Source organism: Lolium perenne, chromosome 3 (assembly GCF_019359855.2).
Source record: "Lolium perenne isolate Kyuss_39 chromosome 3, Kyuss_2.0, whole genome shotgun sequence".
Taxonomy (NCBI): domain Eukaryota; kingdom Viridiplantae; phylum Streptophyta; class Magnoliopsida; order Poales; family Poaceae; genus Lolium; species Lolium perenne.
In genome coordinates, this window is record NC_067246.2 from 7536381 (window position 1) to 7560981 (window position 24601).

Consider the following 24601-nt stretch of genomic DNA (forward strand, 5'->3'; position numbering starts at 1 on the left):
ACCTTGCTAATTCTGATTGATCGATCGCTTCCAAAGATTGATGAGGTGGAGTACACTATTTGCTAGAGATGTATAACCAGCTAAGTCGCAAGAAGAAATGCACCGTGGCTGCGGCGTTGCATGGCAGGTCTCCACCGCATAACTCAAGTCCAAGATGGAGATGTAATGTACCCAAGTCTGGTCGGCGCCGGCCGGTACGTATGGCTGTTTATCGGTAACTAACCTAGCTAGATCGATCCGCTGCCAATTCTGATCCGAGAGCAGTCGTTATCGAGTCCAGAACTCGCGGCCGTGCGACGCGTACTGATGAGATCTTTGTAGCCAGGTTACTGTAGTTGTTACATTTTTGACAATAATATAAGCACAACGAGACACACATCGCACTCCTGCCACGAGATAAGCTGCCTAGCTCTCGCTTCATTCCCCTTTCTGTCACTTCATCACTGCCCATCTCCTCTCGATTTCTCCTACCCGCTGCTGAGGGCCGGCGCTGAGCGAGTTTTCTCCCGCGGCTGCCGACGGCGACGCTCGCTGCAAGGCGTGCCGGCGAGGCTATCCCCTGTCCCCGTGGACCGCGAGATCTGCACCGACCGGCTGGTTTCTGCTCCTCTCCGACCGGTGGCTTGTCCCCTGTAGGCGGCCTCCAGATTCAGCCGCTCGGTACTCTCCCTCACCGCTCGCCGGCGCAGCTCCGGATCATTCGCCACGGTCAATTCCCCTCGCCGACGCTGCGTCCAAATGTGATTTGGTTCGTAGCGGGCGGGTGACATCAAGACCACACCCCCAGGAGTGCGACCTCGAGCTCGACCACGACGACTCCCCCTCCCCACAAGGTACCTCAACTGCTCACCACCGCTACTACAAGATTTCGCTCTGCTGTACCCTACTTTCTCGTCACAATCAATGAGCTCTGTTGTAGTGTATTCCGAACTAGCTCTGCTCTAGTCTTCTCCGAATTACAACTTCTCGTATGCCAAACCAGAGTGGACTGTTTAAAAGTGACGGCTTTTACCTTGGCAGGGTGCATGTGACCGAGGAGAGCCACCACGAAGCAAAGGGCTGCAGCCTTGCGCTTGCTGCTAGGCTCGGCTGGCCCCAGATTCAACTACACCATCTCCCAACCGTATCACTTGACTTGGAGTGCCTCTTACTATTAAGTGAAGTGCCAACAATGGCGGCTTGTGGTGGTTGGTTCGGAGCTACTATCAACACGGTTATAGGTCCATTCTATAATCTCTTTGCAAAACATGCATTGTATTGCTTCACTGCTGGCACAAACGTGATGGACCACAAGAGAGAAGCTATGGCTTTGAAAGAAAAAGTGGCAGGCCTCCAACAGAAGATTCGAGATGACGAGCGTAGGTTGGAAGCCGTGCCAACAGAACAGGCAAGATTATGGCTGGAATCGGCGAATAGTGCCATATCTGAAGAAGAGGAAAACCGTCTGCTGTACGAACAGAGGTACCGATGTTGGGGATGCTGCTCCCCAAATTTTTTGGAAAACTATAGGATCGGTAAGCGAGCGGATGAGCAGCTGAAACAGGTGAAATCAATCACCAGCAATCCACCAGGCGATAATGGTATCACACGCTCGCCAGATCCACGTCCTGTCAAGAGTATGCACGTAGATACTGCTCCAATACCGCCAAGCAGATGGGTTATTCTCCGGCGTGCTCTCCAGTTCATCGTGAGCAATGATCCCAATGAGGGGATAGTTGGAATGTGGGGTCCAGACAAAGATGATAACACGAATCTCCTCAAGCATATCAACAATTCATTTATTGAACAAAGTCTCTTCGATTTTGTTATCTTTGTTCCAAGCCCAATTGATTACTCCGTAACAAATATTCAATCTGAAATCATAAGCAGGCTCGGTATGAAGCATGATGGTAATGAGGCAACCCGAGCCACCAGGATACGTGAACAGCTTGAGGGCAAAAATTTCCTGCTGATTGTGGATGACCTCCATCAGAATCTGGACCTTGGAGCGGTTGGCATTCCATATCCGCTTGGATTCGTGGGAGAGAAGAAGAGGAAAGTGGTAATCATGTCACTATCAGGATACAGATCCGTAGGTAATCTGGTGGATGTGAACAAATATATTGAACTGCCTATTTTACAAGAGGGGGAAGCACGCGAGCTATTTAGACAGTCAGTAAATTACCAAGGGGATCTTTATTCTGATCCCAACATCGGGCCACATGCTACTGATCTAGTACGGACAATAAATGGCTTGCCATCGGAACTGGTACGTTATGGGAAGTCAATGCGTGGAACAACGGATGCAAGTTCCTGGAAAGTTGCTATAGATGATGCAGCAAGCAAATTTTCTAGGTTACGTTCGGTAAGTGTTAATTTGTGCCAAAGCTCAATTTTTCTAGGAATCTATAGCTGGTCATAATCCCGTTTTCTGAGCACTAATCTATGTCTCTTTTTTGTTCCTTGAAGATACAAGACACTCTCCATCTCATTGATGATGATCCCACGTTGGGAGTAATTGGAATATGGGGTCCAGGTGGAGTGGGAAAAACACATCTTCTCAAAAAAATCCAGGGCTTTTTCAGAGAAAGGATGACTGTTATATGGGTGACAGCCTCAAAGGAGTGCTCAGTGTTAAAGGTCCAAACACAAATTTTAGACAAGTTGAAACTAAAAGGGGACGGTAATGAGGGAACCCAAAGTGCCATGATCCATGGCTTCCTGGAGAATAAAAGCTTTCTGTTACTTTTGGATGACCTTTGGGAAAGAATTGATCTGGAAGCAGTTGGCTTGCCACTTCCCCTTGGAATTGAACCTTTGAACAAACTCAAGAGAAAAGTTGTGCTCACAACAAGAGATACAAAAATTTGTGGTGAGATGGAGGTGAGAAAACAGATAGAAGTTCCATATCTGCAGGAGAATGAGGCATGGGAGCTATTCAGAGAGAAGGTCGGAGACCAAACTATTTTTTCTCCTGGTATTAAAGATCGTGCAAAAATACTTGTTACTGAAATGAAGGGCTTGCCTTTAGCTTTGGTAACTGTGGGAAGGGCAATGTATGGGAAATTTCGTCCGGATCAATGGGATTCTGCCATCCAATATATGAAAAAGTCATGCTGCATTGACACAAATGAAGACCCCCTCAAGATGGAGGAAGAAGTTTTTAGAAAGATCATGTTTAGCTATGATAACTTGAAAAGCGAGAGACTGAAGAATTGTTTCTTGACTTGTGCACTGTGGCCAGAAGATCATGAGATTTACCGGGAAGAGCTCGCTCAATGCTGGATTGGCTTAGGTCTAGTGGATGTGGGGGACATTCAAAGTCCCTACACAAAAGCTTATAGTCTGATGGGTGATCTTACAGGTGCATGTTTGTTAGAGGGCTATGAAGAATTGAATTATCATGTCAAACTACATGATGTGATTCGTGATATGTCTTTATGGGTCTCTTGTGGCTGCGGTAAGAACAATGGCAACTGGTTTGTCCGTGCAGGAGTTCGCCCAGATGAAAAATTTAGCATCCCTTGGAGCAGTGCAGAATACATCTCATTAATGCTCAGCGGGATGATGAAACTTCCTTCTGTTGGTGATCCGCTGAAACTGAGGGTCTTATGCCTTCAACAAAATAGGTTGGATGAAACAATAATAGGTGGAGTACTTGTGAATGCCGCTAAACTGACATATCTGGATTTGAGAAGTAATCTACTCAACGGGATACCTGAAAGCTTATGTCACCTGATAGAATTGATACATCTTGATTTGTCAAATAATCATAATATAGAGGAAGTGCCTCGCAGCTTTGGAAACCTCATTAAGCTCAAGTTCCTGTACCTGCAGGACAATTGCATAAAAATAATACCAAAGGAGGTCATATCTAGACTTGAAGCATTGGAAATAATAGATGTAGATCTTAGGTGGGTGTCTGATTGTATTAGATCTAATGTATATAGAGATTTGGGCACACTAAATCACTTGAAAGTTGTTGTTACATCGGTAGAACTTTCGGATGCATGGACATCACTTCATGATGCGGCTGACCTACCCATCCGGTCCTTACGTCTGGTACCATCTGCCCCAAAAAAGGAATTCATCCACCTCTATGATATTTTATCATTGGACTTCGCACAAAAGACCTTGTATGAACTGGATATTGCATACGACCAGTGTGTGACAGATATAACATTAATACAGAGGCCTGGACAACAACCCTACAGTTTTGGTGTTCTCACTGACCTGGCCATGTGTGATTTGGAAGCATTGACAACAGTAAAATGGATGGGAACATCTCCAGCATCTGTATTTCCAAGGCTCACTCGTTTGGCAGTGTTAGGGTGCACCAAGCTAGAGCACCTGTCTTGGGCGATGTATCTGCCTTGCCTTGAAAAACTCAATGTACAATTCAATGATAGCATGCGGAAGGCTTTTACAAGGTATCATGTCGACAACATGTGGAGTGGACAAGAGAGCTCCCAGACATTTCCTTGCCTCAAGCACCTTGGTCTTTGGACCTGCAAATTGTTGGTCACCATTGCGGATCCTAATGTGACATTCCCATCCCTAGAGGTGCTGGAGATTGTACGTTGTCCAGAGCTGAAGAAGCTTCCTTTTGACATGGCCAGTTTGCCACAAAGTCTGAAGGTTCTACTGATGGGTGATACTGAATCCTGGGAGCGATTGGAACTGGAAGAAGGTGTCAAATCTTTCCTTCAACCCAAGCTTCAATATGATGATTAATAACATGAGCAATCTGTCCATTCCATTCCATGTTTCTCTCTGGGCTCAAACAAAGATACACAAACGTATCATCATCTCGTCTGGGAATGTTATCAGGCATGCTTATACAGTGTGCACGGGAAATGCTTCTTTCGTCTCAGAGCTGTGTTGTGTCTTTGCTCCGCATTTTCCTTTCTCTCTATTTGAGGTTCAGTTTGGTCAGGTCCTAAGTTGTGAGCTGGACCGAAGTGTTGCCAGAGACGTGATGTGTTTTCAGTTGTATGAAACCTGATAATCAGACTTGCTGGGCATCTCGTCTGGGAGTGGTATCATGCATGTTAAGTGCATCCTAGCGAGATGCATCTGTGTACAATATTGTAATCGTACTTTTTTTTTTTTGAACAAGCAATATTGTAATAGTACTGTACAAGGGATGGACAGTGTGTGTGCATTTTCTTGAACTGCTGTCGTAACCTAAAGTTGCCCATAGCGCATTGATTTCCTGACATGCCTCTGCGTACACAGCAAAGGAACTAATCCATGCGCTCTGGAAGAACACACGCAATAGTCTAGCTCTTGTAGTACATCTCTGTGTACAAGAGATCGACAGAATGACGTCCATTCGAAAAAAAAAAAATCCCGCTTGCTCGTTCGCTGATGCAAAGGTTGCCGTGGTACCCTGACTGCTTTTGAGCCTGTCACCTGCCCGCCCGGCCGGATGTTCCACGGCTGCGAAGTGTCGACGCCGTAAATTATGCCGCCTGTTTGTTTGTGTTTTCTTTTTGTTCGCGGATCAGGCTAGCTAATTGGTCCGCTCCGTTGAGGCAATTCAGTTCAGGCAGGACTAGCTGATGGTCGACCGTTCATTTCATCTAGGCGGTCACTTTCGGACAGGACAGCAGCGGCGTCACCGCCACCTAACAGCCTGCCTCCGCCACCCGGGACCAGCACGGTATCGTGACGCCTCGCCACCCTACCCTACGGCGAGCTCCTCCTCCGTCGGACCACCCCTCCCCTCCTCCCCCCCCCCCCCCGCGCTAGCCATTCCTCTATGTCTAAAGTCCCCCTACTCCTTCTCCAGAGCCAGCGACCGCACCCCCTCCCCTCCCCCAAGGATTTGGGAGCTGGCCATTTCTGTCGCTAGATGTACGCTCCCACCCACTCCCCGAAGGACTTGGGCAAGAGCCATGAGATATATTTTAGAGGAGAGAGGGGGAAAGTCGGGAGAAGAAGGAACCGAGGTGGGTGGTTGGAAGAGATAGGTGGGGTGGGGCCCACCCTGAATTCTCTAAGCGCGACGTGCTCACGTGACCGCACGGCGCAATCGACCGCGTAGCAGAAAACATGAGTTGTATCGCTGCAAGATCTTCCATGGGATGATGCGCCGTGCTGGACTCAACTTTATCTCTTGTGTTGTCCATGTTAGGCAACTAAGCCAGGCAAGACCAGCACATACATTTTGGTCCCCTTGTTTTCAAGGAGCCGGTGCGGCCGCCCTGCTCGATGTATCCACTACACGGTCGGGGATGAATATAGTCCGATGGATTTATTAGAAAATATTCTTAAATGATCCACTTTAATGAATCGAACAAACGGGACATAGGAATAGTGTGATTCTCCACAATTCATACGACAATCATTTGAATCAAGTAGGCCCCCTTAGTCTCGGAAGAAAGCAGCAGTTCTGATGAATAAAATGCATCTACTGCCTCCTTGCTCAAGGGCTTCATCAAAAAGCTTTTCGGGACCATTGTACAAATTATCTTATTTACCACAACGCTGACATATCACGACATCTTGCCCGCATGATTTTCTATTCCGAGCTTCTTAACTAGTATCTCACACCACAAAAGTGCTTTTCCTACTACTCCCTCCGTCAAGAAATAAATATCTCAACTTTTTTCTAGATACGGATGTTTCTACATCTAAAATATGTCTAGACACATCCGAATCTATACAAAACTAAGACACTTATTTTTGAACAGAGGTAGTACATCCTGGCAAAAACCAAATAGTCTTACTTTAAACATTTTTTTGTATGAGAGATCATTTTCTATAAAATTCGCCGTGTTTTTCATGTCTCGAGCTCATTCTAAACACTTTCAAGAAAATTAGTGTTTATTTAGAATCTTCCAAATTCTATAAAACGTCCATGTTAAGTTCAACTCGTTATTGCCCCTCTTTCTATAACCGAGCTCCACTGGTAGAAAAAGGGGCTTTAGTCCCGGTTGGTAACGGGCTTTAGTCCCGGTTACGCAACCGGGACTAATTATCTGGGACTAAAGCCCCCCCCCCCCCCCCCCCTTTAGTCCCGGTTGCTTACGAACCGGGACTAAAGGCCCGTCCACATGGGCGGCTGATGTGCGCCTAGGCGAAGGACCTTTAGTCCCGGTTTGTAACACGAACCGGGACTAAAGGCTATTTCGTTAATTTTTTTTAATCCATTTGGTTTTCTAATTATTTTTCACTTCCTTTTTTCTTTTCAGAATTTCTAGTATTTCAGTTATTGGCCAAGTTTAGTCACTAACTACACATAATCTCTAGTCAAATTCCTTACCTGTGGTCAAACTTCCCGCTCGGTCACCCATCCTCCCACTACTCCAGCACTAGCACGCTTAACTTCTGAGTTCCTTCCCGTCCCGTTTCCAAGTGCTTCGCGCGCATGTTGTTGATACTAGTATCATATCAATCCTATTAACATGTTGGTCGATGTCACACTTCTTTATTATTTGAATTCCAAATAATTATTTTAATAAACAAAAGTAATGATGTAATAATAATCTTGAATAAATAAATAAATATTAACTTTTTAAATTTATATTATAATTAATTTTTTAATTTTTTAATTTTTTTAATATTTTTTTTGCCAAACCTAAAACCTGAAAATTTGAAAATCTAAAAATTGGCTAACTTTATGGTTAAGTAATAGTAATCTTTATGCAAGATGCAATTATTAATTTAAAATTTTAAAAAAATATAAAATACTGAATTTCTGGCAAAAACTAAAATCTTCCTGCTTTCATATTTTCATTTGGAATTTTGAGAATCTAAAAATTGGCTAACCGGGTAAACCCGGGTGAATTCGGATGTAACTTTTTCCCACGATCATTTTGACATATTATACGTTTTTTTTTCGACGTCGTATGCAAAAGTTAATGCGGTTTTACCATTTTTCAAACCTTTTTTGCAAAAAAAGTGAAAATTCAAATTTGTTAATTTTCCCTAATACTAGGTTGCATAACATACAAGAATCTGAAAACATTTTATTTTTTGAATTTTCTATCATTTTATTTTCTGTTTTACAGTGCTAAAAAAGGCGATCCATGGGGGGGGGGTGGTGAGGTGCGTGGGGAGCCAAAAACCAGAAAAACCCTTTAATCCCGGTTGGGGACACCAACCGGGACTAAAGGGCTGCCCTGGCCGCAGCCCACCGTAGCCCTTTAGTCCCGGTTGCACGAGCATTAGTCTCGGTTCACCAGCAGAACCGGGACTAAAGACCCATTAGTCCCGGGTCAAAATATTTGGAGACTAATGGGTTGGGATGGAAGACCTTTTTTCTACTAGTGCTCGTTATTGCCTCCCAATATCCTTGGTCCATATGGCCAGACAAATTTTCCCTAATGACTTCCTTGTTAAGTTCAATTGATATTTTGCCAATTTTTCCACTCCCTTCAGGCCTTCATTCCATGCATGCAACGAAGACGAAAATATATAACCCCGGCCCCAAGAAACAATGGAGATGCCAAAGCATCTAAATAAAATTCCACAAGAAAAATAAAATAAAATAAATATAAACGTGCGGAGGCGGAGCAGACTACGCGCTCCCGCCCGTCGCCGCTTCCAACTCCGAGCACCTCACCGCGACCCAACCCTAGCCGCCGCAATCCCCACTCCCCTCCCGATGCAGACGGAGGCTCGGGTGGGCGGCGTGGTCGTCGACGGCGGCCGGGCCACCGTGGCGGCCCGCCGCCCGGAGCAGCAGCAGCGCCACATCGGCACGGCGGCGCACCTCGCGGCCGGCGGGCTCGCCGGCGTCGTCAGCAAGACCTGCACCGCGCCACTCGCCCGCCTCACCATCCTCTTCCAGGTACACACGTTCTCGCCCCCTTTTGTTGTCCGTACGGATTGGGGAGGGGAATGTTTTTTTCCTGCCCTGCGAATTTGTCGTCCGAGTGGGGATTTTAGAGCGCACGAAGCACCAGCGTGGACCAGGAGATGAATTGACCAGAAAGGAAGGAGATTCTATGTGCCCTGCATTAGTGAGGAATTTTGAGCTGAAAAACACGAGTTCAACCTGGGGTGCAGCAATTAATGTGGCTATGTGAGCGTGAAGGAAGAATGTGCTTCTGCGGTCTTCAACATGAAGGCTCCTCGAAAGAACTGGATGCTGATAATAACGTTATAGATTCCTATGTATGCTCAACTTAGTTCGTTCTATACGATGTATAGATTCTTTCCTTGCCTCAAGTCCTCAACTGGTTGTCTGAAACTATCTATACCTGGTTGACATTAAGGAACTATCGTTGTTGTTAATTTTTACTGATACTCTGCGCATCTGGTCCCTAGTTACTCCCTTCGTTCAGTTTTACAGGGTGTAGTTTGACCATCTGAAGTTAATCCTTGTCTGTAAATTTCTTGTGCAATACACTATCCATAGTTGCACAATCGCATGGAGTTGTTTTTAAATGTGAGCGAACCTAACAGTGTTAAATTTGTGTCAGATAACCCACATAGTGAACGAGTACGGTGGATGGCTAATTAAGAGATACGAGACGTATTTGTTGGATTATGCGTGATTCTGTAATAATTCCATTGGTGCTTACGAGATAGATTTTACCAGAGAGAAAGGATTTCCCCATTAAATTTGTTGGATTCTATCTGCCCTGTTATCTAGTGAGGAACCGGGAACTGAAAAAATGCATGGTTTAAACCTTGGGGGTGTAGCAATTAATGTGGTTGTGTGAGCATGAACGGAGAATTTCTTCTTTCATGGGGTGTCTGGCATGCTCGCTGTGCATTTTAGTCTTCAACATGGAGGCTCTTAAAACTAATTAAATGATGATAGTACCATAATAGATTCACATGTCTGTTCGACTTACTGATTTTCTGCTCGACTTTGTTCTGTATGGGATGTATAAATTCGTGCCTCACTTTAACTGGTTGTCTGGAACTGTTGTATACCCCAGTTAACTCCCTTCGTTGAGTTTCTTATGGTGTAGTTTTACCAACCTAAGTTGAACCTTGTTTGTAGTTATGCGGTCACAATTGCGTCAAAATGTTACTGAACACTGAACCTAACAGTGTTGAATTTGTGTCACTTAACCACACATTGATGATAAAATCTGTTATATGAGCTTGTGACGTACTGATCCGACAGGTGGCAGGTATGCATTCAGATGCTGCAGCTCTAAGGAAGTGTAGTATATGGCACGAGGCTTCACGGATTGTTCGAGAAGAAGGCTTCGGGGCATTTTGGAAAGGCAACCTAGTGACAATTGTACATCGGTTACCTTATTCTGCCATGAGCTTCTACTCATATGAGCGATACAAAAAGGTCAGCGCTAAGTCTCAGTATGTTAACATGTAAGATCGGTTGTGACTTTCTGCCTTTGAATATTGTTGTAGTGATGGTTTTAAATGTCATTGCAGTTCCCCAGAATGGTGCCTGGCCTAGACGACCCAAATTATGCTGGTGTTGTGAATCTGCTTGGTGGTGGTTTGGAAGGAGTCACATCGGCATCTATAATTCCCTTTGGATGTTGTTTCTCACTGAATGCATAGTGCTAGTCTCAGATGCAACCCTTTTTTTATTTATTTTGCAGGGCATATGCTGATGTCTTATTTCTAGAAAACTGGCGAATGTTTTATGATAGTACTAGATAGCTTGCCGAGGAACTCGTGCTGTGTAGTGTGAGGGTACTTAGTAGTACAAAACTTTTAGAAGCCTGATGTGTCATGGATGTTTGGAACGTTGGCCTTGTCATCGTCTGAGCCTCTGAGGGGACGAGATGGCGCCAAACGAGTCCCAGCTTTGAATTAAAACAAATGAATTTCCTCTATCTTATTATACATTTTAGATTATTGGTAACTTTTCACATCCTGTAATTTTTTTTTTTTTTTGCGAAAGTTCACATCCCGTAAATTACTTGCTGGACATTAGGGCATCTGACGGTTGAACGGCAGCATTAGTATAGCACTAAAGTTCAGCTTCCGATCTGGATGGGCCGGCAATCTGGAGATAACAATGGCAGGCAGGCAGGCAATATTTTTCTTATAGATGAGGGACGAATACGCTTAAGCTGCCAGATTCAGAAGTATACTAATCAGCAACTAGCGCTCATGGACTAATCCTTCCCAACTGTTAATTTACGTTTCCATCTAACAGGGACACAGGGTTAATTATTTCAGATGCGACGTATAAGTGTCTTGGGTTTATCTAGATATGGACGGAGCGCCAACTAGGGATTCCGCCCCTGACCCTATGGGATTCCGCCCCCATGCGCGGTGTGCCCTCAAGGATCCTGCAGCTCCAGGCGAGGATCGAGCTCAGGCGTTCAGCCGCAGCCTCCTGGCGTCGCCCTATCCCCGCCTGCTCTACCCCATGTCCCGCCCTCTCCGGCCCTGGCTACCCCGCTTCGCCCTCGAGGCAGCTTGGTCTGACCCTCTCCCGCGTCGCCGGCCATTAGCTCCGCACCGAATCGCCGGCCATGAGGTAGTTCACGCAGAGCTAGCTGTGGCGCGCGGCCGTGCGGGGCATGGCTGACCATGGGCAGCGGTGTTTTTTGCTGGGACTGGATGCCGGGCAGGTCTGCCTCGCGGCCTTGGCTCCAGGTTCGCCGGGTTATGGCCAATGGTGCCCGGAATTTGGCCGGCTTCCATGGCGGAAGGGAAACAACCACTTCAAATTTCCCTCCTTTTCCTTTTCGGTTTACCGGAAAAGAATCCCTCGACACTAGATGTATGGGGTTCTGAGGAGTCAGTACCCAGTACGCGAGAACCTGCAAAAAAATTATGGTTTTGTCGATTTTATGGTATCCGGTGCGGACGTTTTTTTTCTTTGGCTCAAAACCATGAACGGGTAGTTATTTTGCGGTTTTGAACCTTTGGCAGTATCTTCTAGAGACTCTCACGGTTACTACTCTACTTTGTTGTCTAAGGGGTTGGACGAGGAGACCCAGCAGCTGAAACTGAATTTCATTTTCCCAACTCTAAGTATGCGCAAAGACAGTCTTCCAATTAACTTGTGTAATTCTGCTGCTGCTGAGATCCGAGCTAGGTACCCAATTAACTTGTTAAAAAGAGGTACACAATGAATAGGACATATGCGGCGTTTACTCGTTCCAAACGAAACCAAAAGCTTTTCCAAAGAGAAGACACGTCCCTTCCCATTAGTTTGCCTAATCATTCCCGTTGACTTCTATCCGGTGTGTCTCCTCCCCTCGCATGCCATCGGGGATGACAGGGCGAATAACGGCGGTCAGCACAGACGCTAGCCATCGGGACGACGCCCAACCTGCCGCTCTAGAACTATACTCGGACATAATTGTCACACACCTCTAGGAACCGTGCCTTCCGGGTCGCTCATGCGAGCGACTCCAGAGGCGACCAAAACCCTAGCAGAAAAGCCACCGTCGACGGCAGTGGTGGCACCCGGCCATCAAAGACGGAGGGGAATGTCGGAAGCACCCCCGGCCACTTGTCTTCGCGCGAAGATGGGTGGTGTGGAGGTTATGCGAGGTGGGGCAGGGTTGCGGCTGGGCCTCGGTGCGGTTCTGCGCGTGGGCGAGGCAGCGAGGCCCCCCTAGTGAGGTTCGCCGTGGAAGCGGCAAGGCCAGATCTGGGCCCATTCCGGGCTTGATCCGGGCCCAGGGACGGAGATAGGAGGGACGAAGGGGGCTTAGCACCCCCATGGTTTGGATTTTATGAAGAATAATTCTCACTAGAACTCTAATTCTTGTTGATTTAGCTAACTCTGCATCCCTGGTCAAGTTTCAACAGCATTTTACCCCCCTTAAGGTGGGAAGCTGGCTCCGTCCCTGCCTGGGCCGATGAAGGTAGGGATCTGGGGGCTGGCGCGATGAGTAAGTGCTGGTGCAGGGGTGCAAACGCTTCAGCGTGGATGGCTATCCTGCGGCATCAAACGCGGGGGCCTAACCTGGGTCCGGCCAGGGTTGTGCGTCGCCTCGTTGCGGTTTTGCTCTGGCTAGATGTCGTTCGGGATTGTTGTAACACCCCGGCCACCCCCGGCCAGGCCACTCTAGGATCTCTAGACTAATCTTTTATGCGCACTTTGTCCTCACTTGTGCGCACCCAGGATCAACTTCCTAGTCGGACACCCATCCTCAAATCGCTCCAGGCCAAGTACGCTTAACCTCAGAGTTCTTTGGAGTTGGGATTCCGGAAAAGAAGTTGCACCTTGTTTTTATGAGTATCCTATCAATCCTATTGAGCCATGGGCTAGGATATCACAGTTGTGTTGTATGTCCACTAGCGTGGCGGGGAGGTGGAAGGATGAACGACAGGGATTGGGGCTGGCCGGAATGAAGCTCTAGGTGGTCGCCGCCTCCCTCATCGGTGCCAAGTGCTGGTATCTCTTGGTGTCGTGTCACGTTTTTGGTTCCTGGTGTAGAATATGGTGCGAGTGGAAGGGCTAGCAGAAATCGATATGCCGTTGTAGGACAACGGTGATGCATGTGGGCGTTGTCACCTTCTTGAAAGCATCGTCTAGGCCCTCTCACCATGCCCCCTCCTTAGCATCGGGGAAAACCCTAGACCCAGCTTGCTGGTTCAGGCAGCGGTGGCGCTTCGGCGTCGTTCCCTTCTTGGAGGCGTTGTCTGGGTTGCTTGTGGAGTCCCATGTCGGCAATTGGAGTCAAGCTTGGCTGCTACTTGGAGCGTGGGCGTCTTGGGCGCAATGTACACTAGCGCTTACGTTTCATGGATGACGCTATCCTCAGGTCCGGCAAGGTCTTGTTGTCCGCTCGCCGATCTTCCAGGCGCTGTGGGTGCGCCATACGTCGACGTGTGCCATCCTGGAGCTAGGGTTTGCTCTAAGTTGTCTTGTTTTCAGCTGCGACGCATTGAGCTGTGTGTCCTGATCTGTGCCTTTTTGGTTCGATGTTGGGCAAGGCGTGTGTGCCTGTCCTGTGCTTTCTGGGTGTGGGTCGTTCGCTGAAAGCTTTTTGGGTCCGATTTTCCTTACAAACTGCATCAAAATTTCTACTTTTAAGCTCAATACAAAACGCCCAGTTCTTCCGCTGGTACTCGGAAAAAAACCTGCTGGTTTAGTGTGAGGGTATTTGTTAGTAGTAGCAAAATTTTAGAAGCCGGGTGTGTCATGGATGTTTGGAACATTGGCCTTCAAATTAAACCAAATGAATTTCCTCGAACTTATTATACTTGCTGGACTACATTTTAGATTATTGGTAGCTTTCCACATCCCGTAAATTACTTGCTGGACATTAGAGCATCTGGCAGTTGAACGGCAGCAATACATGTGGATCGGCCGGCAATGTGGAGTTAACAATGGCAAGCAGGCAATATTTTTGTTGCCCGTCACTGTCGCATGCTGCTCGCCAATGCACAATACTGATTGTTAGGTAATAGTTTGATATACTAGCATCAATTATAGATGAGAGACCAAGACGCTTAAGCTACCAGATTCAGAGGTATACTAATCAGCAACTAGCGCTCATGGACTAATCCTTCCCAACTGCTACTCTACGGAGAGCATACGTTTCCATCTAACAGCGTTGATTATTTCAGATGCGACGTAGGAGACATGGACAGCTACTTATAATAATAACAATATTAAATTACTGTAGATGTTCGATCATCCTTTTCAGCAGTTGGGACAATTCGATATGACCATAGTATTATCTTCCTGTCTCACGCCGTGCACTTCTCTCCGTCTCCGGTGAATCCCTCCGCTCATTGTGCCTCTCCTCTCCTCGCCGCCATAGGATTTCTTACTCGCCGGCTCGGCGCCACTATCTGCCAACCTTGTACGTTACCTGCACCGTGCCGCCCTTCGGGGAGGTTAGAGCCAAAACAACCAGTAGCTGCGGAAGGCCGCCCTCTTCATCGATATGAATAGCATACTGGCGATTGTCCCGGCGCCGGTGGTGGCGGACATGTGGTGGTAGCACTGCGGGGCCGTCAGCACTTTCTCGCCCTTCTCGGCAGAGAACCACCGGCGGTAGACGTTCTCCGCGCCGCCCGCCTGGAGTATTCTTGCGCCCAGCGGCAGCTTGCCTCTGTTTGACTGATTTGCTCAGTGACACCTACCAGCCTGAATCGGAGCGGATTATGTAAGCTTCTGTTAACAACAGTTGTGATTTCCTTTCTTCTCGTCGGGTCTTGCATTTTTTTGTTATGCTGTTCCTTCCATGCATTGCTACGTGCTTGGGGCTGAGGAGACACACCGACCTTGTAGAGTGCAGGATGTGCCCTTATTAAGTTTAACTGAATATGCTGATGTCTCCGTTTCAAAAAAAATATATGCTGATGTCTCGCTGAATTTTGTTTCTCACTGAATGCATAGTGCTAGTCTCTTATACCGCTATCACAGTACAAGATTTCGCTCTGCTGTACCCTACTTTCCCGTCACAATCAAGTAGCTCTGTTGTAGTGTATTCCGAACTAGCTCTGCTCTAGTGTTCTCCAAATTACAACTTCTCGTATGCCAAACCAGAGTGTACTGTTTAAAAGTGACGGCTTTTACCTTGGCAGGGTGCATGTGACCGAGGAGAGCCACCACGAAGCAAAGGGCTCGGCTGGCCCCAGATCCAACTACACCATCTCCCAACCGTATCACTTGACTTGGAGTGCCTCTTACTATTAAGTGAAGTGCCAACAATGGCGGCTTGTGGTGGTTGGTTCGGATCTGCTATCAACACAGTTATAGGTCCATTCTATAATCTCTTTGCAAAACATGCATTGTATTGCTTCACTGCTGGCACAAACGTGATGGACCACAAGAGAGAAGCTGTGGCTTTGAAAGAAAATGTGGCAGGCGTCCAACAGAGGATTCGAGATGACGAGCATAGGTTGGAAGCCGTGCCAACAGAACAGGCAAGATTATGGCTGGAATCGGCGAATAGTGCCATATCTGAAGAAGAGGAAAACCGTCTGCTGTACGAACAGAGGTACCGATGTTGGGGATGCTGCTCCCCAAATTTCTTGGAAAACTATAAGATCAGTAAGCGAGCGGATGAGCAGCAGAAACAGGTGAAATCGATCACCAGCAATCCACCAGGCGATAATAATATCACACGCTCGCCAGATCCACGTCCTGTCAAGAGTATGCAGGTAGATCCTGCTCCAATACCGCTAAGCAGATGGGTTATTCTCCGGTCTGCTCTCCAGTTCATCGTGAGCAATGATCCCAATGAGGGGATAGTTGGAATGTGGGGTCCAGACAAAGATGATAACACGAATCTCCTCAAGAAGATCAACAATTCATTTCTTGAACAAAGTCTCTTCGATTTTGTTATCTTTGTTCGAAGCCCAATTGATTGCTCCGTAACAAATATTCAATCTGAAATCATAAGCAGGCTCGGTATGAAGCAGGATGGCAATGAGGCAACCCAAGCCACCAGGATACGTGAACAGCTTGAGGGCAAAAATTTCCTGTTGATTGTGGATGACCTCCGTCGGAATCTGGACCTTGGAGCGGTTGGCATTCCATATCCTCTTGGATTCGTTGGAGAGAAGAAGAGGAAAGTGGTAATCATGTCACTATCAGGATACAGATCCGTTGGTAATCTGATGGGTGTGAACAAAGATATTGAACTGCCTATTTTGCAAGAGGAGGAAGCACGCGAGCCATTTAGACAGTCAATAAATTACCAAGGGGATCTTTATTCTGATCCCAACATCGGGCCACATGCTACTGATCTGGTACGGACAATAAATGGCCTGCCATCGGAACTGGTACGTTATGGGAAGTCAATGCGTGGAACAACGGATGTAAGTTCCTGGAAAGTTGCTATAGATGATGCAGCAAGAAAATTTTCCAGGTTACGTTCGGTAAGTGTTAATTTGTGCCAAAGCTCAAATTTTCTACGAATCTATAGCTGGTCATAAACATGTTTTATGATCACTAACCTATGTCTCTTTTTTATGCCTTGAAGATAGAAGACACTCTCCGTCTCATTGAGGATGATCCCACGTTGGGAGTAATTGGAATATGGGGTCCAGGTGGAGTGGGAAAAATACATCTTCTGAAAAAAATCCTGGACTTTTTCAGAGGAAGGATGACTGTTATATGGGTGACAGCCTCCAAGGAATGTTCAGTGTTAAAGGTCCAAACACGAATTTTAGCTGAGCTAAAACTGGAAGGGGGTGGTAATGTGGAAACCCAAAGTGGCATGATTCGTGGCTTCCTGGAGAATAAAAGCTTTCTGTTACTGTTGGATGACCTTTGGTAAAGAATTGATCTGGAAGCTGTTGGCATACCACTTCCCCTTGGAATTGAAACTTTGAACAAACTCAAGAGAAAAGTTGAGCTCACAACAAGATTTACATGCGTTTGTGGTGGGATGGAGGTGAAAAAATAGATTAAAGTTCCACATCTGCAGGAGAATGAGGCATGGGAGCTATTCAGAGAGAAGGTCGGAGACCAAACTATTTTTTCTCCTCGTATTGAAGATCGTGCAAGAATACTTGTGACTGAAATGAAGGGCTTGCCTTTAGCTTTGGTAACTATGGGAAGGGCAATGTATGGAAAATTTCATCCGGATCAATGGGATTCTGCCATCCAACATATGAAAAAGTCATGCTGCATTGACACAAATGAAGATCCACTGAAGATGGAGGAAGAAGTTTTCAGAAAAATCATGTTTAGCTATGATAACTTGAAAAGCGAGAGGCTGAAGAACTGTTTCTTGACTTGTGCACTGTGGCCAGAGGATTATGAAATTCACAGGCAAGAGCTCGCTCAATGCTGGATTGGCTTAGCTCTAGTGGATGTGGGGGGCATACAAAGTCCCTACACAAAAGCTTATAGTCTGATGAGCATAGGTGCATGTCTGTTAGAGGGCGTTGGAGAATCGAATTATCGTGTCAAACTTCATGATGTGATTCGTGATATGTCTTTATGGATCTCTTGTGGCTGTGGCAAGAACAATGGCAACTGGTTTGTCCGTGCAAGAGTTGGCCCAGATGAAAATTTTAGCATCCCTTGGAGCAGTGCAGAATACATCTCATTAATGTTCAACAGGATGAAGAAACTTTCTTCTCTTAATGTTCCGCTGAAACTAAGGGTGTTATATCCGGGGGCGGCATATAACTGAGGCGGCGAAGGAAGCAGATGAAGAGGAACGCCGGCGAGGGCGTCCGGGGAGTTCGACCGGTGGACGCCATTAGAGGGGATCCACAGCCGAGTGAGGAGCAATCAACAATTTAGCAGTGCAGTTCAGCAGGTCAAAACACGTGTACGCACATGCACCAGGCGTGTTTGCATGGCATCCTGGCCGTGCAAACCTGATTAATTAGTGGAGCGCTAGAAATCTTTGTCACGCAGGGAGCATCATATCGTACCAAGATGGAAACGATGTTACTTGTTTCAGTATTCGTACAGCAATGGAAACGATCAAGCGTATGTATTCTGCCCGATGGATTGGTTTGTGGCTCGCATGGAGCAGTCGGGCGGCGGTCAAAACTAATTCTTCTGACACGCGCGCAACAGCTAATTAATCGATTGGTACCCAAAAAGCAATCACGCTCCACTGTATCTAGAAGCAGAAGAAGAAAAAACTCTTTAGAAAACGCACCGCGTCAGGTTCGCTCGGTGGCTGGACGCCGGCATCCATCCATCTATTCTTCTTTCTTTTCTTCTCTCCCGCTCCAACACCTCATCCTGTGCGGAAACCAAATCAAAAACGACCATCAAAGCACGCATCGCAAGTACAAACAAACTCCACAGATCCATCGAACAAGGCAATCAAACCAAGTAACCAACCAAAGAAATTTACAGATCGGGGAAACAAAAGGCGCGTGCATACCTCCGGGGTGAATAATGGCTTAAGATCCATCCGACGATGACAACCACCACAAATGGTTGCCTACGATTGTGCCTCATGGACCATGATTTGTTACGCGAGAAGAAAGCAAATCAACCATGAGAGTAGCCTCTCCTCGTCTCGACGAGTAAAGAGTCAAAGTCTAAGTCGTCACACACGACGCACGCGTTGGTTCCACCACATCCTATATTTATAGAGGAAGCCAAGGTAAGATGCTTTGGTTCAAATTTCGAAACTGTGGCGCCACTTTTTCGCTGCCGCTTTTCGTCTCCCGCCATTTCTTGCTGATAGTTTTTATTCCAATCCATCCATCCATCGCCATCAAGGAGACAAGGAGATGCCTTTACTTGATGATGGACCGTCCAGATCGTGTGTGGCCACGGATTGGTGACATGGCATGTAAAATAAGGAACCTCCTAGCTAATTCGGTGGGGCAATTAATCTTATTCCCAGAAATTGTGGATAGTCTTCCGGATGCCTGATTTTCTCTGGTATCTGGGTGTGGTTTGTTTGGAAAAGCATTAACTCCGAAGCAATTTATGTCACGCGCAGTAAGGCAAGATAAACGGGATTTCTGTTTCGCCGTTGGCGTGGGTAGGGACTTGCCTTCCTTGCTCTCCTTCATTTTAAGAAACCGTGATTTTTTCCTTAATACGTTTCACGCACCTATTCCGTTTTCTTTTCTAAAATTTTGGTGATTAGTTTCCTAACCATGTCCAGTAACTCGGCAACAGCTACCATATATCTGGTGATTAGGATGAGGCAATATCTGATAGTCTTTTCACAACTCGGCAACAGCTAGCATCACATACAAAAGAACCAGGTTGTCAACCACACAAGCTTTTGTGCACATACATCAACGGTGGAGGAAATTCTCAAAACACCCATGCCGGTATAGGCCACACATCAAAAAGACATATCCACAGAGAGATTATATCATAATCGGTAGATACACAGTTTGTTATGGCAAAATCATTAAAAGGAGAATGCATAGTATTAGACCAGAGCAAAACTGAAAAAGTTGCATTGCAATGATACGGACTTGCTAGCAGCCGCAGGAACCAAACTAACCCAAGCACTAGCCAAGCTAGATTATGCCAATATATATATTAGCTACTTAACACAGGCAACATGCCCAGATCAGAGAGTCACTATCCAATCTCAGGTCCAAAATAAGCATTATACTTTCCGCAGCCAAGGCTTCCTCCTAGCCACCTCTGCTCCTCCATTGTCGATGCATAAAGGCCGACTCCACTTCTCCCCTTCTGGAGCGTCATGACATCTGATAGCTCCGGCATCACGTCCAGCTACCAGTGGTGAAAGAAGGCTCAGCTCGCCAATTACCTGCAGCACAACGGACATGAAATGCTCACCAATTCTTACATTTGCTAAGAGTAAAATAGGTACGGCAGCCGAACGACACATAAAGCTGACAAGCGGTTACGGCTGCTCAAGTTCTACCTAGATGTGATGTGCAAGCATATCGTGCAAGACTGGCCACCTTTGGCTCATGGATGTTCTCCTCCAAATTGCCCTCTCCTCTAGTCATGACCTTCTGATTGTTATTTCTGGTTATGGCTTCACGATGACATGCAGCCCAAAACCATCCATTATTCTTCAGTTATCTTCTGATTTTGCTAGTCATGCATACCTACACGTACAAGAGCAAGTATATCAGTTTCTAAATAAATGAAAAAGGACTTGACCGCAACAACAAAGATACTCCGATCCACAGGAAAATGTATACATGTTCTTCTGTTTTATCAATCAAAAGAACACAAATGCTTGTGGGAAGCTTAAACTATTCCAAGAAAACAACTTCATTTAAACTGTCCAAACTTGCCTAGCTAACATCGTGGGAACTACAAGACGGTCGTGCAAAGTTAGGTGTTGGCGGTCACTTGTAAGGAGGTACAACCCATTGCATGTGTTGAAATGTATGAGTGGATTGCACTAGCTCTTTCCATCAGTTCAAACTGTTGGTGCGGTTGGTTAGTTCATGAAGCTTGGCAGCATGAACCTTGTGGTCTTCGAGATAAGAGCGGAATGTTATGGACCCAACATCACCTAAGTTGCAGTGTACTCTCTACTAACTTCTGAAATACACTAATACAGGCTTCAGTGGCAGCAGGGTAAAGAGCTACATTAGCATGTGTGCAAAAGGTTATTTATCTTATATGCCATCATAGCGAATAAAGCTTATCAGTCTAATTACAAAGGTAACCCTCCACACTCTTATATAGCTTTCTCGTTAAAAACATGCATGTATTATATATAAAAAAATAAGCAAGGAAAGACCAAAAGACATAGCATGGAGAAATCAGACAACTCAATATCTGCAAAATAATCATGTAAGAGAAGAAAATAACATAACACGAGGCAGAATAGAGTATACCTAAGAGCAGCTGGACAACATCCTATAAAGCAAAAATATCAATTATCAAAATCAATGAATTATGCACATGTAGCATGTATGATACATGGATAAGGAGAAGCGCAACCATCTTAGAATAAACTGTGAAGAGAACAACCAAGACTAATAGTACAATAAGCCCATGCATACTATGCGCAACAAAAATAGATAACACAATCATGGAAAAGCTAGGCACATGCCCGAGATTTGTAGTCCCTAACAAAAGATCAAAAAGTAGGCCATCTAATGTAGGTAAAACATCTATAAAACACCTATCTGAATAAGCCAAAGAAATGATATGAGCACCGCAAAAAAATAATACACTCCCGCTCGAAACTGTAGTGTAAGGATGCCACTGGTATCGAACTTGGAGTTTCAGAGCACTGGTATATGCAAGCTTTAAAAATATAGAAATACCTGATACTCGATATTTCTTTAAGTGCCCACTGAAGTAGTCATCAATAATTACTACCAATGTTCTATTGTACCATCAAGATATTTAATTTACTTTTTAGTTGAACTATCTCGAGATCTTTGGGTATGCAACCCTAAAACTAGGCAACACTACACAACCTTTCAGTGCATCAGTATGCTCCAACACAATACAGTAAGAAAATCCAGGAATCCTTTATGGAAGTGGTCAAGTAACACCTAGACTAGTTCATCATACTCTGTTATTACAGACTAGCGGTCTTGTTTTCAGAGTATCTAGAAGCTTCATACCTTCTCTAAATGTGTTAGCAGCTTCTCCCCACAGATTCCTTACATAATGCAGCATATGTTCTATGTTAGTAACAAAAGTCAAAGGAAACTAATTTATGCAGAATCATAACGAATGAACTCCGTAAATTCAGTCAAAAGTCCAAGATAACCAAAAGATGGATACTTTGCTAGCGTAACATCCCTCCTTTTTAGCAGAACATTGGAGCTTCGGTAAGATCAGAGAAGCACTATCCATTTCCATATCCAAAACAAGTTTTATACTTTCCCGCAGCCAAGGCTCCCTCGTGGCCACCTCTGCTTCTCCACTGCCACTACATAAAGGCCGCCTCCTCTTTCCCTATGCGAGCGCCACGAAATGGGACAGCTCCGGCATCACGTCCAGCCACCACTGGCCTAAGAAGGCTCGACTCGCCAATTACCTGCAGGACAGCGGAATAGAATCAGAGCAATAAAGTAACATTGGGAGGTTAAAGTAAAAGCAAATTAACTTGATTTAGCCAAACTTTATATGAAAACATTCCTACGACGGTCACATACAACACATGATGTGCTATAGGATCCTTCTGAATCATGCATTGCAACCCATATATATTATATATCACCTAAACCTAATGGCAATCAATTAAAATTGAGTTCTGAAACCTTCGCAAGGTTCCAAGCAGTGAGCATATCAAGCAGACAAATAGATTTAACAATAAAAAAACACCTCAATGTGTAGAGTACTCAAGAGTGAAGTTGACTAAATAAAAGTAATGCTTTGGAGTGTGGTGCTATTTCGAGGAACCTCACACTTGAAAAACATTGTAAGAAGGCCAGAAATTCTAAGGTATAGAGTAATAACTAATAACTGAGTAGTAGTTTGATTCCATGATATCTTATTACAATATAGCACACAGAAAAACACTTGAAACAAGTCCAGTAATGAAGGGTCTACCTCCATATGGCAGAGAAACCTAGATTAAGACAGGCAGAGCAGCCTTAGGAAGAGAGAGGCCGGCCCTGCCTTCCGCCTTCGTTGGCTCTTGTACAGCCGCAGCGGCATGAACCGACCGAGCCTGGAGCATCCTTGAACTCCAATTCTCGGTAGAGGAACATGCCCTCTTCATCCCTTCCACTTTGATGACAGTGGGTAATGTCCAGACCGCGTTGTTTTGGGAAGACCACTGGATCGGCGCACGCTCCATCAGTGAGATTGCGCCTCAGCTCCATGCCTGCAACCCAAAAAAAAAGGCGAAAAGTGAGGACGATAACTGGTGGCCTGCGCGCGAATGGCTGGGCTCATGACATACACATGATTCTTGGCATCGAAGAAATAGTTCAATACTTGATGCTTTGGCAGTAAGTCCAACACACAATTCTCAACCTGGAGACAGACAAGTTTATATGGAAGTGGACTACTGACGGTAAGTACACCGCTAAATCCTACTACCTAGTGACCTTCAAAGGCTCCAGCTCGAGCAGAGGTTGGAAGCTCATCTCGAGAAGCTGGGCACTGCCACGTGTGAAATTTTTCCACTGGCTAGCTAACCAAGATGGTGGATCATCTCGCTCGCGGCGGGCTCCAACACCATCCAGTGTGCCTACTCGGTGGACAAGCACCTGGAAAGATGCAGCACCAAACCCCGTCTTGCCCTTTCACCAAGGTAATCTGGTAGGAAATATTCAATATTGTCTTGGCTCCGGATGACATGCGCCCCACCATCACAGGAAGCATTCGTCGTCGAATGGTTGTTCTAGGCGCGTCAGAACACACCTGCTAGTACGCATGCAACAAAAACTTCTATCTTTTCAACAAAATGAAACGCAAAGGTCCAGCCCTGCAGAGAGTCGCAGAACACCGTGTTTTGGTAACAAGTAGAAAGAAAGAGCTAGTCATGAATGAATCAACTTGATTGAGAATGAAGAACAACTAAACATGGATCTGGCATGTTCGTGGGCATCATGTGTGAATTACCAAAGCAAGTTTGTATTTGGACCTGACATGGAGACTCGTTGTGACTATTTTGTTGTTTTCTCATATCAGTGTTTATGCTACGAAATAATGTATCAACCACCTACCCTCATAAACCAGTTGAAAATAGAGAAAAAAACATGCCTTGTTCTGAAGAAAAGGTTGGCTTGTAACATTTCAGACTGTAACGCAAGAAAATTTGGAACAATATTAGAAAATTAAAACAGATACGAACATGCCAGCAACAATTATTACAAATAACCATACTCTACTTCTACCTAACGTACTGACTTTTGCAACTAGGTGCTCATTGATATAACTCCCTGTATAATCAAAGTTCAAAAATATCCCCAATATATACTTGATTATAGCAGCAAATCATTCTAAAGTGCATGAATCACTAAGTTGTGTATGTAAAAACTAAAAATAACACAGTTTGAGTAATCTGACTCAAAAGGAAAAAAAGTAATATCCGCTTTACTGATATACATGGACACATATTATTAATCAGAAATAGCTAAATAGTACCCCACACATCTTGACCAAGGAAAAGCTATCCTAAGTACTTGATAGGGGGAGTATCACGTAGCATCATCAAAGTTAGTACAACAACATCGTGGATGATAAGTTTGTATTTGTATGTCCATACTGTACAAATATATTAACGACTTAACTACTAAATTACATTTCTTTCAGCAGAACTATATAATATAGATAGCTAGGGGCAGCCTGCAACAGAGAGACTACAGATCGGATCGAGGGCTGGAGCATCATCTAACTACCAATCCAGAGACAAAT

The 24601-nt window shown here is 45.5% G+C and overlaps 2 protein-coding genes, 1 long non-coding RNA gene and 1 pseudogene across 5 annotated transcripts; 3 read left to right on the forward strand and 1 right to left on the reverse strand.

Moving 5' to 3' along the window:
- Nucleotides 1-399: 399 nt before the first annotated feature.
- Nucleotides 400-5119, forward strand: LOC127325579 (probable disease resistance protein At1g61300). Its single transcript, XM_051352362.2, has 3 exons — nt 400-833; nt 1021-2344; nt 2449-5119. Exons 2-3 carry the CDS (start codon nt 1172-1174, stop codon nt 4711-4713), a joined length of 3438 nt encoding a protein of 1145 aa, XP_051208322.1. The 5' UTR covers nt 400-833; nt 1021-1171; the 3' UTR covers nt 4714-5119.
- A 3352-nt stretch (nt 5120-8471) lies between these two features.
- Nucleotides 8472-10488, forward strand: LOC127325581 (uncharacterized). The gene is made up of 3 exons (XM_071827776.1): nt 8472-8779; nt 10070-10246; nt 10342-10488. Exons 1-3 carry the CDS (start codon nt 8594-8596, stop codon nt 10471-10473), a joined length of 495 nt encoding a protein of 164 aa, XP_071683877.1. The 5' UTR covers nt 8472-8593; the 3' UTR covers nt 10474-10488.
- Nucleotides 10489-15449: 4961 nt separating this feature from the next.
- Nucleotides 15450-17987, forward strand: LOC127325580 (uncharacterized; annotated as a pseudogene).
- A 1622-nt stretch (nt 17988-19609) lies between these two features.
- On the reverse strand, nt 19610-22684 carry LOC127325578 (uncharacterized). Of its 3 annotated transcripts, none has more exons than XR_007867259.2 (5): nt 22016-22684; nt 21853-21912; nt 21112-21133; nt 20178-20812; nt 19610-20060 (listed from the first exon to the last, which is right to left on the reverse strand). It is a non-coding gene; the product is annotated as an uncharacterized lncRNA (long non-coding RNA). The 3 variants fall into 3 exon arrangements; XR_007867258.2 differs by having other exon boundaries at nt 20178-20367; nt 22016-22489; XR_007867260.2 differs by having other exon boundaries at nt 20178-20367; nt 21853-21890; nt 22016-22487.
- Nucleotides 22685-24601: the final 1917 nt, after the last annotated feature.